Genomic DNA, 21,865 nt, shown 5'->3' on the forward strand with positions numbered 1-21,865 from the left:
AAAAATAAATTAATTAATTAACTAATTTAAAAAAAAAAAAAAAAGCATGTAGTGAACACTTTTCACATGCTATACAAGCTGCTAGATGAGACTCCCCAGCTAAATAAGAATGTCACAGAATTTATCTTTTTGGCAAAAAAGGTGGCTGGCGCTAATTCCAGAACAAGGAAGAGGGCTCCACTCTAACACCAACCTTGCTGGTAATCATGTCATTAATGAATGAAACAGGTGCAATGAACCCAAAGTCCCTTCTGCACCTCAAATATCCTCACACTGAATTTATGTGTATAGTGTACATAGGTCACGCTGGGCCACCTCCTCAACTATTCTGACTATTTCCTACAAGGGTGCCTGATGGCTTGTCATGTCTAGTAGCTTACAAGCAACATTTTCACAGGAGCTTAACCCAGTCCTTGAGTGTTCCACTTTTCGACACTGCTTATAAACTTGTTTCTGCAGAGTTCACACCAAAACTTCTGGAGATCCTACTGGTACTCACTTTCCCTCCAGTCTAGGAGAAACTGTAAGAAAAGGGGCCAGCACAGCCCCGGTGAGGACTGCATCCTGGTGATGAGCTCGCTGTGCCCTGTAAGTTGAAGCACGGGTCACGATGCCATATGAGACATCAGGCAGGTCACGTGTTAGACTCAAGAGGTGGCCATCACTCAGCTGTAATTCCTCCAGATCAGTGTGGAAAACTGACAAAGTCTACAGTCTGCTCTGCGCAGATAAAATCACTCTGCAATTCTATGAATTCCATGGGTTCACAAGTTAAGCAGGGGGAACTCAGTGGTGTTTTCAGGAAGGTGTTATACAGGAGCTCCACTCGCATGTATTATTTCACTTAGACCCTACCAAAATCTTATGAGATCCATGTTATTGTGATTTTTACCCTTAAAATGTATAGCTGGGGAAACCAAGGAAAAGATGAATAAGAAGCCTGAAGTCACCACTAGTGGCAATGCCAGGATTCAAATCTATGGAGTCTGGCTCACAAAACCATCTAAAGCTATGTGGTTTTAAGACTTGTTAAGGCTTGAATAAAACGGAATAGAAAGAAAGAAACAACACCCAATTATTATGTGACATACTGTATACTAGAAGCTATTTTTTAAAGTTCTATATATAGTTTATAAAAGGGCCAGTTTTAGTGGGTTTTTAGCACTACCTCTACAAGAATAGTTAGAAAAAAATCAAATTCAACAAAGTCCTGCAAGATCATCTCTGCCATTAAGGAGATTAGCAGAAAGGACTGACAATGCAAGGATTACAGGACAAAGTGGAAAGCGCCAGAGTGAAGATGCTAGGGGAACAGGAGAGCATCTAAATCAGACTGGGGGTCAGAAAAGGTGTCCTGCAGCTACTGCCCTTAGCCGAGTTCTAAACACAAGTAAGTGTTAGCTGGATGGAGAAGGACAAGAGAACCCCACACAGAGAGAACAGCAGATGCTGCTGGACAGAAACATGAAGCAGCAAAGCACAACGGGGTGTGTAGCACAAGAAGCATGGGCGAGAAGGAGAAGAGGGATGCTGGGGTCAGCAGGGCCATCCAGGTTTCCTACGGTGACCAGGTCATCTGGACACAGCTCAAACGTGAGTCAAGTGCATATTTATGTCTATTTTCCTTTTGTCAATAATCCTTCCTAGTGCTCTGGTTTCAAGATGGAACTCAAGTGGAATTACACTTGAATGCCTCCAAATCACATAATTAATTACATTTAACTTCAATTATAATTACTCATTGATCCAAACCTTCTAGCATAACACCTGCTGGCTATCACATAATTATCTTGGCCTTACTGGCTTATTAGTTGATGTTAGTTAACTAACAGAGTAAAAACACTGCCAAACCAGTATGCAGCCGCACCCTGGGTTAGGTCACATGGAGTCTAATGCCACATTATAGATCAAGGACATGCTTAGTTTTAGTGTTCAATTTTTTATCTTTCTGTCTCTAGCAATAACATGTTTTTAAAACAGCACTCACAGACTAGAGAGATTTGACCAACCTTTTTATCATTCAGCCAGTGTATGTCTGTTGACTCTGGCCCTTACCTCTTCATTCCAAGTGTGCATGCTCACAAGAAGTTGAGTGACTTTAGGTGAGGAGAAGAGGGCTACAAATAAAATCCGGCAATAAAAATAATAGAAACTTGTTTTAGCAGCCCATACCCAAAGTCTACATGGTGAGTTTATATTCCTATTATGTGAAATCTAATGAGGGAATGGACTATAGAAGGAAAAGTCTTTCAGAATAATGGTATAAATAAAGTTGCTACTTAGCAAAATCTGAATTTATTCACTCATTCATCAAATATCTAAAGTGCGTACTGGGCACCAAGGACTATGTCAGTTTACCACAGTAAACAAGACAATGTCCGTGATAGCAAGGAGTTTACAGTGGAACGGGGGAAAGAGACAAGCTGATGGGTACTTACAAAATGAATTGATAGGTATTAGGGCAAGTGTGGGGTGTTTGAGTACACAAGAGACAGGTCAAGCCCAAACATACAGGAAAGCTTTGGAAAGAAAACTGCTTCTAAGCTCAAGTCTGGAGAATAACAGGAGTTACACAGGCCTTATGTAAAACACAACTGACACAGAAAAAAAGATAGGCACTCATCTCCAAAGTGAAACATCATGAAAATCGGTCCTTCTCAAGAAAAACATTGCTTTGAAAACGAATCATACCCAAATATATCTAGACACCCTTTGGTTTTCTGATATCAAACGAATGAATTCCTAAGACTAGAAAACCCTATCACTGCTGTATATACAGAAGCCTCCCTTAATCATGGTGGATGCATTCCAAGACCTCCAGTGGATCCCTAAAACCACAGATAGTACCGAAACCTATATGTACCATGTTATTTCCTACACATACATACCCATGATAAAGTTCAATTTATAAATTAGGCACAGTAAGAGATTAACAGTAACTAATAATAAAATACAACAATGATAACTATACTGTAATAAAAGTTGTGTGAATGTAACCTCTCTCTCGAAATATCTTACTGTACAAATTTAATGCCTTCTCTATCTTAACTAAGCAATTATCATGCCCTGTGGCTGTAACTTTCATAGTTTGAGGTGCAACAGCAAAACTAGCAGAAATTTTTTTCCTTTTTCACAATTTCACAGATAGAAGATTCCTTCTTACCATAGATCTTTAGCAACCTCAGCATATGATTTTTTTTCTTTTCTTACTAAGTCAAGAACATTCACCCCTTTCACTTAAAGGAAGTACTTTACAGTGTATCTTTGGCATATCTGAATTGCCAGCATCACTTCTCCTGTGCTTTGGGGCCATTATGAGTTAAAATAAGGGTCACTTGAACACAAGCACTGTGATATTGCAACAGCCAACCTGATAACCAAGAGGGCTAACGGCCGGGACACACTGGACAGAGGGATGATTCATGTCCCAAGCGGAATGGAGCAGGACAGTGAGATTTCATCACACTACTCAGAACAGTACTCAATTTAAAACTTATGAATTGTTTATTTCTGGAATTTTCCATTTAATATTTTCAGAGTGTGGTTGACTACAGTAACTGAAACCTTGGATAAGGGGGGACTAATGTGTATCTTCTTAAAGTAAAATGTGCCATTAGGCTCTGAGATATCTAAAATAGTTGGTAGTTTCATGAAACAAGAATTTACTTTCTACTGGAAGTGGGGGTGGTGGAGAGATTACATAGATAGCATCTGTCCACCCTTCTTCCTCAGGTGCCAGGCTGTGTGAGATGTGGAGGCACTTCCTGCCACATGGAGCAGAATCAGAATAACGGCCGAGGTGCTAGGCTGCTGAGATGAGCTTTAGCCAGAGTCCACAGAGCAAACACAAGCCACAGCCTCGGAATGTGCCCAAAGGCATCTTTGGAGCAGCATCAGTGTTAGGATAAAGAAACAAGAGCAAGACAGAAAAAGAAGTTAGGCAAGAGGTCAGAAGCCAAGAAAGTTAAAACCTAGTGAGGAAGCACAGGATGAGCCAGATGCGGAGCTGCTGATCAGCTACTTCAGCAGGTTCTGGCTGCTCAGGAAGAAGGGAGGTGGGGAATGAAAACAAGCTGTTTTAAAGGTGAAAGGCTTCCTGATCACTGACTTAAATCAGTTATATTTAACCAAACCTCCAAAAACTGATAGTGTCATTTACAGACAAGGGAGATGCAACCTAGCTAAAATGTCAATAATCTTGAAGAGCAACACAACTCCATAACAAGTGTCACCACCATCACCTTCTTCTTCTTAAAACAATGATGGTTTGAATTTGAATTTCTGTGGCAGTGAAGCACAGGGAAAACCTAGCTGTTGGGCTTACTAAGATTCACCACCACAATTAGAGTCCCGAAAAACAGCACAGCCCCTTCAACAGATTTGCACCTGCTGAGATTTTCTAACAGGAAGCAGGAAAGGATGACAGTCAACTTGGAAACTCGTATGAAAACCTACTACAGTCAGTGATTTAGAAACTGCCTTAAACTAGAAAAGGATCCCAGAATAGAGAATCCCACATAGAATCAAGAGAACAGAATGACAGGGAAAAGTGACAAAACCGAGCCACAAGAAGACCAGGGGGAAGCACATTACTGAGTATTTGTTGAGACGGGAAGGTAACAACTCCAGATTTGAGGACTTCTAAGAATACTTGGTCACAGTTGAGAGGAGATGAAAAGAATAATTAGAAATAAAGTGAAAGAAGATATGAGTGACAGGGAAAAGATGATGGGGAGGAGGCAAAATGGAGAGATGAGGCTTTCAGAGAGGGGAAACAGAAATGGCAGGAGTGAGTTTCTGAACATGTGTGATAAAAGCTCGACTACATGTAGAAAATGGAGAATATGTACAAAGAAAACTTCCTTATTAAAAGTTACTTTTAAAAAAAAACTTGGTGAAATAAAACATGAGCTAGATACTCTTAGCTATAATAATTTAAAAGAAAAACAGCTAAGGTAGCATCTTCCGATTTTCTGACTTAGGAGGGGATGCTGAAGGCAAACCCTGAGGCAGCACAGCACCCCACACCAGGAAAGAGAAGACGAAACAGAAGCAGATTCATTCACTACCATCCATTCTTCACATCTTTGAAATGTTTAATGATTCTATCCATGCTCAACAAACACCACCTAAAAAGAAATCTATCACAAGTACTTAAGATACACTGTAGAAGATTACCAGTTAAATTGAGACTGTTAGCTTCAAAATGTCTCTTAAACTTTCTTAAATAAACAAGTTTGCTTGATTTAGGGACCCTTCCCAACTGCTCTGTCCTTCAAGGAATGTTTTATATTCTACTTCAGTACAACATAAAAACAAAAGAAACTGACGTTTTACTATAGAAATATATATACATACATTAGTGATAAAAAAAAAAATTCACACCCTGTGTAATTTCCTAAATCTCTTTCAAAAACAGTGATATAAAGCTATGAAAAGGTAGTCTCACTTCAGTTTGTTGTTTAATTCACTTGCGACCTAAGCAACAAAGTACAAATAACCAAAGAAGAGCCACAAACTCGACGTTTTCATAGATGCACAAGAGATATAATCCTAGTAGTGATCTGGGTCCACACTGTCTAAAAGTCCTGGGGGAAAAATACAATAAGCATTCCCTTAAAAGAGGGATTCAGGATCTTCTGTTTAAATTATCTTCTGGAATGTAAGAAATGCTATTGTAACTGAACGACTAAATGTTTATGGCTTCTGTGTGATATACAGGCAAACATTCAAACTGCTTCATAAGACTTATCCTTACTAAAAAGTTTCAACTCCTAAATGCAACTTAAGGATCAATATTAGCTTGCTTCTAAACAAATAATAGGTTGGCCCCCCCCAGTAATACTCATTGAAACTTTTAAAACTCAAGTCCAGTCTTATCCCATATCCTAGAAAACAGACTTTTTTTTTTTTTAATTTATTTTAAACACAAAACATTAAATCTGATAGTTCCTTTTTGGTCATCTCAAAAAGCTCACGGTGTAATGTCCTCAAGCAAATGTGTGTCCGGGGTACAGCCTGCTTCTCTGTCTGCTCCACAGGCCCAATACAGTGTGTTGCATAGAGTAAGCACTCTGTAAAGGTCTATTGCTTTGATTTTGAAAATGTCAGTGTGTTAGTGCTTTGAAAAACTCCTCCTCCTGCCAAGCCATGCCTAGGAAATGTACAGAGCTGAATTCCCCACCAGAGATGTGTTGCTGTACAAGACTCGCCTTTCACTACGCTGCCAGGCTGTTTCCCCGACGTCATTAGTCTTATGATGCTACACCCTTTCTCAAAAACCTTCACTGATTCCCACTGTCCTTGCAATTAAATCGCAATGAATCACACTGTTTAAGCCTGCCATAATTCTGACCTTTTCTACAGACTCCCCAGCATGAACTCTTCTTGATTCACTTTACCAAACAGGTTACATTTAGCCCGTCCCTAGCTTGTGCAATTATCCAGACCAGGAACTGCCTTTCCTCTCCAGTCCTTTGTATGAATCCTACTGCATCCTTATCAGGCCCAACCAAAACCACCTCTGTGAATTTCTCTTGTGAGAATCCTTTTCAGGACCCACATTTGGCACACGATATTCCACCACCTCATCCTCTTCTCTACATCTCCTGCACAATCAGGTCACTCGAAAGGCAGGGGACACGTCAGACACTGGCTCTGGCTCCCACACAGCCTCTGGGCGTGCTAGCTGACTTCAAAGGAGAACCAGATACTTACAAATACTTGCTGACTACACTGTTTAGAAGTGACCACAGGGTTTTTAAAACCAATAACTGCAAGTTATTCAAACTCGTATTGGACTGGGACATAGAGCTATATCTGGGCCTCCTGTCTAAAAGAAATGAAAAACTAGTTTAAAGAAAATATAACATTCCATTTTTATAAATTTAAATTATAATTCTTAAGTTATAATTCTATAACTTGGGGCTTCCCTGGCAGCACAGTGGTTAAGAATCTGCCTGCCAATGCAGGGGACACGGGTTCGAGCCCTGGTCTGGGAAGATCCCACATGCCGAGGAACAACTAAGCCCGTGCGCCACAACTACTGAGCCTGCGCTCTAAAGCCCGCAAGCAATGACTACTGAAGCCCACAGGCCACAACTATTGAAGCCTGCTCGTCTAGAGCCCATGCTCTGCAACAAGAAAAGCCACCACAATGAGAAGCCCGCTCACTGCAACGAAGAGTAGCCCCCGCTCGCCGCAACTAGAGAAAGCCCGTGGGCAGCAACGAAGATCCAACGCAGCCAAAAATAAATAAATAAATCAATAAAATTTATATTAAAAAAAAATTCTATAACTTAAACTTTACAAAACTCCTGTCTTCCTAGTCCCATAACCATACCTTACACCAAGTATAATTGGAAGAAAAGTGACTTTTACTTCTAAAATTTCTCTTTCATTAGCCAAAGGTTAATAACAACACTCTTTGGGGTACAGCTGATATTCTACTTATTAGAGGTGACAGCCCAAGAGCAGAATGGAGAGAACAAGGAAGTTCTCCCTTCCCAGAAGTCAGGAAGCCACTCTCAGCTACCTATTTCTGGCAGCAGGAAGTTGATGTAAGGACAGGAAATAACAAAAGATTTTCAGCTGTACAAGGAGTACGTTTCTTCAGAGATTTTTTTTTTTTTTTTTTTTTAAGAATTACTGGGACTTCCCTGGTGGCGCAGTGGTTAGGAATCCGCCTGCCAATGCAGGGGACATGGGTTCAATCCCTGGTCTGGGAAGATCCCACATGCCACGGAGCAACTGAGCCCATGTGCCACAACTACTGAGCTTGCACTCTAGAACCCGCAAGCCACAACTACTGAGCCTGCACTCCTAGAGCCCGTGCTCCACAACAAGAGAAGCCACTGCAATGAGAAGCCCGCGCACTGCAACAAAGAGTAGCCCCCACTAACCCCAACAAGAGAAAAGCCTGCGCACAGCAACGAAGACCCAACACAGCCAAAAATAAATAAATAAATTTATTTTTTTAAAAATAGAATTAAATAAAATTGGCAATAAGGGGTAAGAGAAAAGGGAATGACATTAAAAAAAAAAAGTGCTGATGAGCCTCAAAGAGAGTTCATTTTTTAAAACACTAGCAGTCGGTGACTTCATTAAAACAATCCTTGTTGTGGATGTGGCAGCCAAGACTCAGCTATTCAAAGGTTATTCTTCGTTCTGAAAATCAACATCAACTATTAGCCTGGTTACATGCTAGCTACTGAAATGGTGCAACACAAAGATCAAAAACATACTGTTCCACAGCCATACAGTTCACCCCCAAAATGGTACAAACAGCTGAATGACGGCTACAGCTAAGTAATCCCAGGATGAGACAAGGTGCACCACATGCAGGGAAGCAGGAAAAAACCTCACAGGCTAAAAGAACGCCAGAGCAGCAATGAACCTTAGACTGCATTCCATCCACTCCCCTCATTTTATAGTTAAGGCTCAAAAAAGTAAAACAACTGGCCCAAGGCCAAAGAGTTTGTCCAAAAACTCGGGTCATTCACCTCAGGAAGGAGAGCTAGGTGTGGCCCTCCCTGTAGTTTAGTGACTGAGACCTTCGTCAACAGGGGCCCACTCACACATCAGTGGAAGGTCTGGCTACCAGCCCCATGGGAGTGGGGGGAAAAGTAACATGAATAGGCCTATTAAAAGTCAGTCTTTCTAGATTTTTCAAAGAAAAAGAAAATGTCTCAAAATAACCAGACTATTTTTCTTACTTTTCCTTCAGTGTCACTTAATAACCACTGCATTTTACATTCTAATAACTACTTTTGCAACGAGATTAACTGAAACAGCATGGGCAGACCTGCTGGATTATCCCACCTATATTTTCTCCCAAAAACTAAATGAAAACCTACTTACTGAAACTGATGTCAGAGCAGCACTAGGAAACAAATCTAATATCCATTATTTAGTTTAATTTTCTCTTATCGCTCTCTCTCCAATCCACTCTCCACCCAGCAGCCAGTGTGTTCTTTTCAAAATACAAATCTGATCTGATCATGTCACATCCCTGCTTAAAACTCTCCAATGGCTTCTCCCACGGCAACTCCTGATAAAGACCAAAATGTAGAAGGCTCTAAGAATGTTGGCCCTCACCTACTCACTCAGCCTCCTCTCTTGCCATGACCCCCCAGTCATCTGCACTCCAGCTACTCCTCAGCTCCTCCAGGAGGCTAGCTCACTCCCACTACAAGACTTGGACACTGCCATTCTCTATGCCTGACTTCATTTCCTTACTTATTTTTTCCTTTTGATCTCAGCACAATTATTCTTATCTTCTCAGGGAAGCTTTCCCTGACCACTGTTATCTAACTTCATAGCCCTCCCTGTAGCAGTTACTGCCATTAAAATTTACAGTAAATTATTTGTGTGATTCTTTGATTAACGCCTGCTTCCTGCAGTCAATCACAAGCCCCATGAGGGTAGCAGCCATGTCTGTTTTGGCTTACCATTGTATCTCCAGCACCCAGCAGATGAATATTTACCGAGTCTTTAATTAAAGAAGAAACAAACAAATGATGGAACAAAAAAAAAGGATGGGCTTTCAGGAAGATATAGCATAGAGAGATTAAAGGAAAGTTTAAGTCACTCCCTTCTTAGCCCAAGCTTTTAAATATATGTACTTTCACAAAGGGAATGATGGGAAAATATATGTCTTTCACAAAATGCTAAGAAAATAAAACCAAGCCTGCTAATACATACATTAGTCTTTTAATTAAAAAAAAACTACTCGTTTTTCAATCAACCTTTAAAGTCACTCTTTCATTGCAGTGACTCTTAACATATTTGAGAATTCCTTAGCAATGGGCAGGTCACTACTCCCCCAAATTACTAACACTACCACCACCACCACCAAAGAGAGATTTACATTTTTCTCTGTCTAAAAGTTTTCTTATATTTCATGCAAATGGAAATGACAAGAAAGCAGGAGTAGAAATACTCATATCAGACAAAGCAGACTTTAAAACAAAGTCTATAACAAAAGACAAAGAAGGGCATTACATAATAATAAAGAGATCAATACAAGAAGAGGATGTAACACTCATTAACATATATGCACCTAATACAGGATCACCTAAATGTACAAAGCAAATATTAACAGACATAAAGAGAGATGTTGACAATAATACAATAATAGGAGGGGACTTTAACACCCCACTGACATCAATGGACAGATCATCCAGACAAAATATCAATAAGGAAACAGTTGTCTTAAATACCATGTTGGACCAGTTGGACTTAGAAGATATCTACAAGACATTCCATCCAAAACAGCAGAATGTACTTTCTTTTCAAGTGCACATGGAATGTTCTCCAGGATAGATCACATGCTAAGCCACAAGACAAGTCTCAACAAATGTGAGAGGACACAAATTATATCAAGCATTTTTTCCAACCACAACAGTATGAAACAAGAAATCAAATACAAAAAGAAAAATGGGAAAAGCACAAACACATGGAGACTAAACATGCTACTAAAAAACCCAATGGGTCAATAAAGAAATCAAAGAGGAAATAAGAAAATACCTCAAGACAAATGAAAATGGAAACACAACTTTCCAAAATCTATGGAATGCAGCAAAAGCAGTTTTAAGAGGGAAGTTTATAGTGATACAGGCCTTCCTCAAGAAAAAAGAAAAATCTCAAACAACCTAATCTAAATCTAAAGGAATTAAAAAAAAGAACTAACAAAGCCCAAAGTCATCAGAAGGGAGGAAATAATAAAGATCAAAGAGAAAATAAGTAAAACAGAGACTAAACAAACAAAAAAAAAGCGAACAAAAAACAATGAAACCAAGAGCTTTTTTAAAAGATAAACAAAATTGATAAAACTTTCAGCCACGCTCACCAGCAAGAAGAGAGGACCCAAATAAAATAAAAACTGAAAGAGGAGAAATAACAACCCATACCACAGAGATACAAAAAAACCATAAGAGAATACTACAGTTATATGCTAACAAATTAGACAACCTAGTAGAAACGGACAGATTTCCAGAAACATACAAACAGCCAAGACTGAATCAAGAAGAATCAGACAATTTGAACAGACCAATCACTAGTAATGAAATTGAATCTGTAATAAAAAAAAAACTCACAGCAAACAAAAGTCCAGGACAGGATGGCTTCACAGGGGAATTCTACCAAACATATAAAGGAGAGCTAATACCTATCTTTCTCAAACTATTCCAAAAAACTGAAGAGGATTGAACACTCCCAAATTCATTCTACAAGGCCACCATTAATTACCCTGATACCAAAACCAGAAAAAGATATTACAAAAAAAGAAAATTACAGGCCAATATATCTGATGAATACAGATGCAAAAATCATCAACAAAATATTACCAAGCCGAATTCAACAATATATAAATAGGATCATATACCACGATCAAGTGGAATTTATTTCAGGGATGCAAGGATGGTCCAACACCCATAAATCAATCAATGTGATATACCACATTAACAAAAGGAAGGATAAAAATCACATGATCACCTCAATAGATGCAAAAAAAGTATTCAACAAAATTCAACATCCATTCATGATAAAAACTCTCACCAAAGTGGGTACAGAGGAAACATATCTCAACATAATTAAGGCCATTTATGATAAATCGTTAGCCAACATAATACTCGACAATTAAAGCTGAAAGCTTTTCTTCTAAAATCAGGTACAAGACAAGGATGCTCACTCTTGCCACTTCTATTTAACATAGTATTGGAAGTCCTAGCCACAGCAATCAGAAAAGAAAGAGAAATAAAAGGAATCTAAATTGGAAGGGAAGAAGTAAAACTGTTACAACTTGCAGATGACATGATACTATATATAGAAAACCCTAACAGTCTCCACCAATAAAATACTAAACTAACAAATGAATTTAGTAAATTTGCAGGAGACAAAATTAATATATGGAAGTCTGTTGCTTTTCTATATACTAATAATGAACTATCAGAGAAAGTAAGAAAACAATCCCATTCAAAATCACACCAAAAAAAAATAAAATACCTAAGAATAAACTTAACCAAGGAGGTGAAAGACCTACATTCTGAAAATATAAAATATTGACAAAGGAAAAGAAGATGATACAAAGAAATGAAAAGATATCCCATGTACATAGATTAGAAGAATTAATATTGCTAAAATGTCCACACTACCCAAAGCAATCTATAAATTTAATGCAATCCCTATCAAAATACCCATGACATTTTTCACAGAACTAGAACAAATAATCCTAAAATTTATATGGAACCACACAAGACCCTGCACAGCCAAAGCAGTCTTGAGAAAAAAAGAACAAAGCTGGAGGTATCACACTCCCTGACTAAAAAGTACCATAATCAAGGCAGCATGGTATTGGCACAAAAACAGAAACACAGATCAGTGGAACAGAATAAAGAATTGCCCATCTATGGTCAATTAATGTACAACAAAGGAGGCAGGAATATACAATGGAGAAAAGACAGTCTCTTCAACAAGTGGTGCTGGGAAAACTGAACAGCTACATGTAAAGAATGAAAGTAGAACATTTTCTCAAACCATATACAAAAATAAACTCAAAATGGATTAAAGACCTAAATAGAGACCCGAAACCATAAAGCACCTAGAAAAAAACATAGGCAGAACACTCTTTGATACAAATCATAGCAATATTTTTTTTTGGTCTGTCTCCTAAGGCAAAACAAACACAAGCAAAAATAAACAAATGGGATCTAATTATACTTAAAAGCTTTTGCACAGCAAAGGAAATCATTGACAAAATGATAAGACAACCTACTAAAGGGAGAAAATATTTGCAAATGATATGTCTGATAAGCTGTTAATATCCAAAATACACAAACAGTTCATACAATTCAATATCAAAAACACAATCTGATTAAAAAATGGGCAGAAGACCTGAAGAGACATTTTCCAAAGAAGACATACAAATGGCCAGACACATGAAAAGATGCTCAACATCTGTAATTTTCATAGAAAAGCAAATCAAAACCACAATGAGATATCACCTCACACCTGTCAGAATGGCTATCAACAAAAAATCTACAAATAACAAATGTTGACAAAGATGTGGAGAAAAGGAAACACTCTTACACTGTTGGTGGGAATATAACTTGGTACAGCCACTATAGAAAACACTATGGAGGATTCTCAAAAAACTGAAAATAGAACTACCAGCAACTCTAATCCTGGGTATACATCTGAAGAAAATGAAAACATTAATTCGAAAATATACACACATCTGAATGTACAGAGCAGCATTATTTACAATAGCCAAGATGTAGAAGCAACCTAAGTGTCCATCAACAGTTGAATGAATAAAGAAGATGTGATATATATACACAATGGAATACTACTCAGCCATAAAAAAGAATAAGATTCTGCCATTGGCAACAACATGGATGGACCTAGAGGGTATTATGCTAAATGAAATAAGTCAGAGAAAGAAAAATATTCTATGTTATAACTCATATGTGGAATCTAAAAAAGAAAACAAACTAGTGAATATAGCAAAACAGAAACAGACTCACAGGTGGTTACCAGTGGGGAGAAGAAGGGGAGAGGCAGGATGGGGGTAGTGGATTTGACTGAGAGGTACAAACTACTATGTATAAAATGGATAGGCCACAAGGATATATACGCATTATTTTGTGGTGACTTTAAATGGAGTATAATCTATAAAAATGTTGAGTCTCTATGTTGTACACCTGAAACTAACATGATGTTATAAATTAACTATTCAATAAAAAAAATTTTAATAAAAGTTTTCATATGCTTTGCAATGATAAGTTAGAAACCCTAGACGAGCCAGTCCAATAGAAATATAATGCAAGTCAGAATTTTCTAGTAATCCCATTTAAAAATAAAAACAAGTGAAATTAATTTAATAGAATTAAGTAAAATTCTATTTAACCCAAAATAGCCAATATTAGAATAATAAATATCATTTCAAAATGTATTATTTTTAAAACTTATTATAAACATTTTTTTTTGGTAGTTAGTCTTGAAAATCCATTATGTATTTTCCACTTACAGAGCACCTCAATTCAGACTAGCCACATGTGGCTAGTGGCTACCATATTGGACAGAGCAGCCTTATACCATCCACACTTCTGATAAATTTTTTGCTCTCTTCCTTCCTTTAAAAAACTTGCAGAAAAAGCTTTAAATGTTCTCTATATCAAACAAAGCAAAAATGAGGGGTGGGGAATATATTCACTTTATAGTGAAAAATAAAGGTATGTTAACGTAATAATACCTTCTTAATTCATTCATGACTTTAAAAGCTTTCTTCATATGCCAAGGATTCACTGTCACCGGGCAGTGTTTTTCGGTATTATCATCTTTTGAATCGAGAGGCTTCTGATGACCCTGCTTTGTGCATCTGTACATAAAAGAAAATAACAAAACACAGAAAAAGATCTTATTAAAGATAGTTTAGTTCAGACTTATCAGGCTACAAGAGATACAATGAATGCCCTTCTCCCCCACTCACTTAGAGGAAGTCTCACAGCATTTTTCAACCCAAGACTAAAACACAATTCAGAACACTTTCTGATGGTCACCGTGGTTTTAACAAAAAAGTAGATAATTACCTCCCTGGTTTCAAAGCTCTCTCAAAGATGGGCACAGAAAATTCAGTAAACATGGTTTAGCAGATACCTTCAGAAGAAATGCTGAGAAATGATTTTCTCTGTTGGAAATTAACCTGCTTTTACATTCTGCAGTGGGCCTATTTACAAACCAAGACAGGAACTGGGTCGTATTTTACACACACTTCAGAAGCTTAGAATCTGATTTGAATTTTGTTCTCCACCTGCAAGGTTATTTACCCCATATACTTTGGACCTACTTTAACTGTTTACTGAGTATTAACTTTAAGGCAGACACTGTACTAAATTTTCTTTCATTGTTTGTTTAATCCTCACAACAACTCCGTGAGCTAATTACTATTATTATCCCCATATAACAGATAAAGAGATTGCGGCAGAAAACAATTTGGGTAAATGGTAGAGCTGATAAGAGTGCAGCTAGTCTGACCCTCAAGGCCGTTCTTTTCACTAATGTTCAATACCATTTCCTACATTAAGCAATGGATAGTTAATTTCATATTTAAATGTGTAATTTTTAAGAGTACAAAGCTATGTTAGTATTGCTGTGTAAATTATTCTTTCGAAATCTGGGAGCGAAAAAATTAACAAATGAAATCAGGGTGCCATTGTGGGGAGGGTTAACTGCATATGGATGGACAAAAGGAACTTTCTGAGGAGATGGTTGCACAACTCTAGAAATTTACTACGATCACAATTATAATGGGTGAATTTTATGGTATGTAAATTATACCTTAATAAAGCTACTAAAGTTTAATAAATCAGGATACCAAATTAAGCCTAAAAAAACATACTTGTATATACATCACACAAAGAACAAAAGGCAAACATCATTATTTATTGCACCATTTCTTTTCACGCCTCTTCCTTTCCTGACCCATTTCTGAAAAGATAATTCATTCTTCAAATATTATTTTATTAATTCAGCAAATAATTTTTGAGTGCCAACTATGTACCAAGCACTATTCTAGGCACAAGGAATATATCAATAAACAAAATAAAAATCCCTGTCCTCAGGGAGCTTGGAGTCGGGGGGCGGGCGGGGGCGGGGGGCATCGACAATACACACAACAGACCAGTAGAGTAAGTGGCATGTTAGAAATTAAGAACTACGGAAAAAAGAAAGAGGGCCGGGTAGAGAGAGTCAGGAGTATGGGGGTGATGGTGATGGTGATGGAGTCATGGAACTTGCAATATTAAACAGGGTGATCAGGGCAGGCCAAATTGAGAACTGAGACTGGAATGAGGACCAGGAGGTGGGAGAAGGCCCAGATAGAAGGAATAACTAGAGAGCAAAGGCCAGTATGCACCTCGTGTGTTCCAGGACATGAGAGCAGGGCTGGAGAGGGGAGTACAGATCATGTAGGACACTAGCTTTTACCCTGAGTGAGCTAATTACTATTCTTATCCCCATATAACAGATAAAGAGATTGAGGCAGAAAACAATTTGGGTACACTAGCTTTTACCCTGAGTGAAATGGCAAGGTACTGCAGAACAGTGACACAACTCAACTTATGTTTTCAAAGGATCATTTTGGCTGCTGGGTGAGAATAGTCTCTATAGGTCAAAGATGAAAAGAGAGAAGCTACTGAGAAGGGTAATGCAGGAGGAGATGACAGTGGCTCAGAACAGCGTAGCAGCAGTGGAGGCAGGAGCAGTGATGAGAAGTGTCTGAGTTCTGGATATATTTTAAAGGAGTGCTAATAAGATCTGTTGACAGAAGGCATGTGCCATGGCACTGACAGTGCCATGTCAGTGAAGTCCGAGTAACTCCAAGTTTTTTGGCCTGAGCAGCTAGAAGCATTGACTTTCCATTAATTGAATGGAGGAGGCTGCAGACAGAACCAGTCTGGAAGTTGGAAGATCAAGGGCTCAGTTTTTACACATGTTGGTTTTAAGATATCAGACTTCCAAGTGAAGATGTTCTCAAATTGGCAGATGATTACAGGAGTCCAGAGTTTGAGAGAAAAAAATCTAGCTGGAGACAGAAATGTGGTACATGAAGCCATGAAACTCGGGTACTTGAACATTAAGATAACCCAGCATTAACCACAGAAGTTATCCTTGCTCGTTCCCCCTCCCCCAGAATCAACACTTATTGAGGGATACCTGATCCTTTGAGGGCTCACCCACTAGAAGTGGACATCAGAGCTGCTACCCCACCAACTGAGTTTCTAAGGGGACCTTACAAACGAATTAGTGCCATTGCTGCTGCCAGTGGGTGAGTCCACGGCCGGAGTGGGAGAATGGGATGGTGCACTCTACTCCTTGTGGCCGCGTGCGCACGCGCACACGCACTGAGGGATGAGTTACACCCGGCCTAAGAAAAAGAGCTAGAAGCCAAGAAAGAAAGAACATGCAGATCTGGCAGAGGGAAGTGGGGACACACTTTTTAGTATAAGACGAATTCTCATAATGCCATTTCCACCACCTTTTCATTAAGAAAACAGTAGGAAAAGGGGAAATTATGTAGATATATGCAACCTACACAAACTTTCTGACCACGTAACACCGAATATCCACATATGTAGCAAGTTAATGATATTTATATCTGCTTCAAATTTAATTACTTAAGTTTACAACAGAGGGAAAATATAATATCGAGGACTGGCAAAACTATCATAGAAGGCCTTTCAATGCTCAGAATGGAAACAAAAGCAACTCTGCCCTACAAAGAATATCATTAAGAGTCAAGAGTTTATATTTGCTTAAGAAATTGGGAATTAAAACTTCCTGCATTAAAGAATTAACTTTAAGACATATACCATACAACAACCAATGTTTATACTGCTGCTTTCTTTCTTAAATCTAAATATTTTTAGCTCCCACTTCTCTAATACTCCAGAAACTCTGCAAAGAAAAGATTCCATTCGAAGGCTTAAAGGAATAAATAAGAAATAACACTGCATTCTTTTAAGTGTTCTCTGTACTGAAAGCCCCTTACAAATGCAGCACCCTGCCACAGGTCTACATTTTCAACACTGAAGTCCTTTCCACAATTTTCTAATTCCTATATGGTTTTGTGTCAGATGGTCTCTCGTTCAGAAGCAGAACTGAGTAACAGAAAATGATACATCATGTCTAAAATTACAGATGTGGAAGATGAACATCCACTAGAAAGCAACCAAGTGGGAGGGAAAGGTTTACCTTTTAAGTTACACCATAAGTACAGTTACACCTCCCTGCTTCCCTTGTGAAGCGAAGGGCTAGTCTTTTCCAGAAAAGCTCCTCAATATGAGAGCCGTCTACTTTAAACTATCTGGAGGAGATACTTTTTCAAGGTTCTTTCACTTGTTAAGTCTTTCCCCCAACTCTACATCCCATAACCAGTGTTAAAACTACCCAACAGCCTGTTGTTACAACACACATTCTACAGTAATTGAGGGTTCAAGGGTTTGGATCCCAGAACACTGCTAATAGATAATCCGAAAGCCTTCCTTCCACGACTGACTCTTCTACAAATTCCCAGCTGTAGGCAAGGTTGGCTTCTCAGACCGGGTAACTTTCTAACTCTGCCTAAGAACACACTACTGCCAATAACTGAATTCTCAAGAGAGGAGGCAAAGACTCTCATAAGGGCTGTCTCCTTCCAACAGTCAAGATTCCATAACCAACCAAAGGTTTAAACCTCCTACAAAAATTCTGAGAACATCTTAGAAATAACATACATTTTCTTTAGATGCATATTATTTGTTCTGGAATAGTGATTTCCGATGGAGGGGACAGAAGGACCACATGACCCAAGCAATTTTTCTAAACTACCCATAACCATCCCTCTTCATGTGAAGATTCAGGCAAGCCCTTTTTACAGGTCTAGGCATACCAGAATGACAGCATCTCCAGGAGTAGGGGGGAAAGACAGCTATGTATGATTTTTTTAAAAAGAGGGTGATGTAATATGCCCAAACACCCACTTACCTCCCACCACAGGACAATCATCTCAGATCGAGAACGAACACTTTAGGAAATAAAGGTTGTTTATGTTTTCAAGGTTTTCTGGTGGAAATAATGCTGTAAGTCATGTGAATGATGCAGTTGAAAAATTTAACAGGGGACCAGACATTTTCACATTCAGGACAAATACTCAGCCCCTGGGTGGCCACCATCTCTACTCTCCCCTTTGCCTGTTCACCTCAAAAGCTGCAAGACTCCCCTGCTTGCAATGAATCACCCACCATTATTTATAAATTTCTGCCAAGTTCACGTCAGCAGCTGATGTTTTCAAAGTCACCATCCATGCTATACTGCTATGAAGTTCTCCATTACTTTATATCTCTTCTATTTTCTCTGCTGTCTTCCGAGCTAAACTTGCATTTGGAAGCTGATTACCATAAGAACATTGCTCCAATAACAAGTCCAGGATATAAGAAGTAGAGATTCAACCATAACTCATACTTTAATACTTGTTATGCCACTCTACAGTTTCCTAACAAAATACACTCACATCCTTCACCTCACCCAAATAACCACCGTATTACTTAGAGGTTGTAAAAGTGGGAGGCTTTCTCCACTGGAAACATTTTTGGTTTGTGGCAGAGTTGTGCTTTCAGTTTTTGCAATTAGCTACATGCAAAAAGATCTGCTCTGCAAATTTTTTTCAAGTGCTTGGAATTTACACTTTTATTAGGTACAGACCCAGCAGACTAACTGTTATCAATGAACATATGGTCATATTACCAAATAATGTTAATGTCTGCCCTACAGACATGTAAGAACTTGAATTAGACCTTCAGTACACAGACCCTTAGAACTGAATATGAAGCATCTTGTGAGAAAAAACCTCCTATCCAGTCACAGAACACCATACAGACTACATCATAACAATGCCACTGAATATATTAGTATAGTACATGTATTGCTAAAAGTTATGTTTCCAATTTCCCAGAGCTGGAAAGGAAAAGTCTAGAAAAGCTGGCCATGCCCAATTTTACTAAAACAGCTTAGCACTTAAAGCGGAATGCTGAACTTTCCGGAGGATGCAGGGGGGGCCTTCGCCCTGTCCTCCCCCAGGACCAGGACGTGGCCTTCGAGAGAAACACCTGCAGGAGGAGGTAGCTGGGACTCTGAGGTGCAGAGGTGAGGAAGCTTTCTGATCCTAGAACAACAGAGCTGTAAAATGCTCTGCTTCAGTTCAACCCCGCTCCCTCTCACCTACGTGACAAACAGAGGACAACCTGGCACTTTTTGTCCCTGAGAGTGACTACTACCAGGAAAGCGACTATGGTAAAAGCATGTCTTATGCAAGATCAGTCTTATTTTAAAGCATATGTTATAAACAACTAACACAGCATTGTCAGAGTGGGATATCTGTGAGGTGCTAAAATAGGGAGGAGAAGGTTGATGATCCATTTCAAACATTTCCATGTCTTTTATCACTCTCATTTCTGACCTTTCTTTTGCCACTTTTCCTATTACCATCACTTGGCTGGTAAGGGGGCAGCACTATGACTTGGCATATTCAGTTGACTGGGCTACATTTTCCAGCATTTAATGAAAAGGCACTGGAAGAGGAGCAAAATCAGCCGGAAGACATGAACTGCAGTCCTAGCCTGCAGATACTAACCAAGTGACCTTGGATTAGTCCCTTAGCCTCTCTGGGCTTCAGACTGTGTACTTATAAAATAAGGTTTTTGTTATTCCACAGATCTGTCTAATAGTAAATGTAATATGAAAGTCAAAGATAGTGACACCTCACCTACTTGCCTCAGGAGCTGTATAAGCACTAAACACTATGTGAATGTAAACACAGAGTTAAGAAGAAAAATGTTGGGGTTAGGAGCTAAACTGAACATGGAGATACATTTTTATGGATTTTCTTGGCCTTCTTCATTTTTAATTGCAACACTAAATTAAAAGTTATTGGCAATACTCCAGACCACCACCACTGTTAATAAATCAAGTAGGTAAGCACTGCCTAGCCCACTGCTGCCCTATACTAAGCAGGGTGAGCGATTAGGATGCTGAACACAGAAACCTTCTCCAGTTACCAGCCAAGTGAGGAGGCACTTCGGAAGCCACCAGGGAATGGCAAGAAGTCCGTACACAAGTGCAAGATTATGCGCTACCAATTATAAATAGTATAGGAATTGCAAAGAGGAGCTAGAATGAGTTGATGTATACAAGGAAGACTTTGTGAAGGGGATGGGGCTCCAACTGGGCCTTGGAGGGATTCTAAGTTGTTTTAACTGAGGACAGGATAGGAAAAGGCTGGAGACTCCCGGCTTGTGATAAGGTATAGTTTACCTTGGGAGGTTAAGGCACATAATGATTTTGAACATATAAGATAAGGCCAAAATGATGGAGGGCTGAGACTTCCTGGCTGATATCTGGTTTTGTTAAGTGTTTGACTTGACTCGATGTTGGGGGGGGGGGGCGGTGGTGTCAAAACAATAGGTGGACTGAAAGGTGATGAGAGAATACCTAAGAGTTCAACAGGAGAAATAATCCAGGTATCAAGGGATGAAACCTTGAGTATCATCAGAGTATCAGCAATCAGAATGGACACTTGAAACCAACACTGTACAGTTCCTGGGAGCTGATAAAATGTGGAGGATGATGAAAGAAAGAGAAATCAAAGACCATTCCAAGGCTTTGTGTATCCAGGACCAGAAGAATGATTATTCCACTGAGTAAGTGGAGATGCTATAAAGGGAAGTCAGTTTGAGAACAAAGATTATGAAAACTCAGTTTTAGACATGTTGAATCTGATGTATGCGCTAAGGGTAGGTGTTCCGTAAGAAGCTCAAAATTCAAAACTGAGGCACAGATCTAGAGCCCAGGCTTAAGATACAGATGGAGCCACAACTTAGTGATTAATAGTCGACTGAAAAGAAGAACTGGCCAAGGCCTGCATCTGGGAGAAACAGCTACTGCCAACGAACAGAAGCCATGTAAGCCAAAAAAGCGATCAACAGAGAGAGATTAGAGTCCCAGTTTCTCCTCTACTTGATAAGCTTGGAAATGTAACTTAACCTCTGAAAACTAATAATAATAAGAGACCTACACTTAATAAGGTAGGTTGTTGACAAGATTAAATGAGATAAAGTAATAAAATAAATAAAGTAAATCACCTTTAACAACCTAAAAACTAGAGCAGGAAACCAAGAAAAAGTAGTGTCATGGCAAGCAAGGGCCTGTTTTTCAAGGCAGGATTAGTGAAAAGAACTGGTCAAAAAATACTTTAGCAAATGCCCATAGCCTGAAATTCGAGACAGAAAAGCACACAACACAAAGTACACAGACCCACCCACTACAGTAACTG

General features: G+C 38.9%; 1 protein-coding gene across 6 annotated transcripts in view; it reads right to left on the reverse strand.

The window, feature by feature from the left end:
* Positions 1–21,865, reverse strand: part of KLHL2 (kelch like family member 2) — a 128,105-nt gene that overhangs the window by 101,874 nt on the left and 4,366 nt on the right. For 5 of the 6 annotated variants that reach the window (XR_014264167.1, XR_014264168.1, XM_082463643.1 and 2 more), the window contains exon 2: positions 14,252–14,377. Coding sequence is in view for 4 of the 6 variants with exons in the window: in XM_082463643.1 (XP_082319769.1) it covers positions 14,252–14,377 (126 nt within the window). In the remaining 2 variants the exon portion in view is untranslated. Of the gene's footprint in view, positions 1–2,009; positions 2,035–14,251; positions 14,378–21,865 lie in introns of those variants that run through there. The other variant, XM_082463642.1, reaches the window with a different exon arrangement.

The sequence above is a fragment of the Balaenoptera physalus genome, assembly GCF_965194825.1.
Source record: "Balaenoptera physalus genome assembly, chromosome: 5".
NCBI lineage: Eukaryota > Metazoa > Chordata > Mammalia > Artiodactyla > Balaenopteridae > Balaenoptera > Balaenoptera physalus.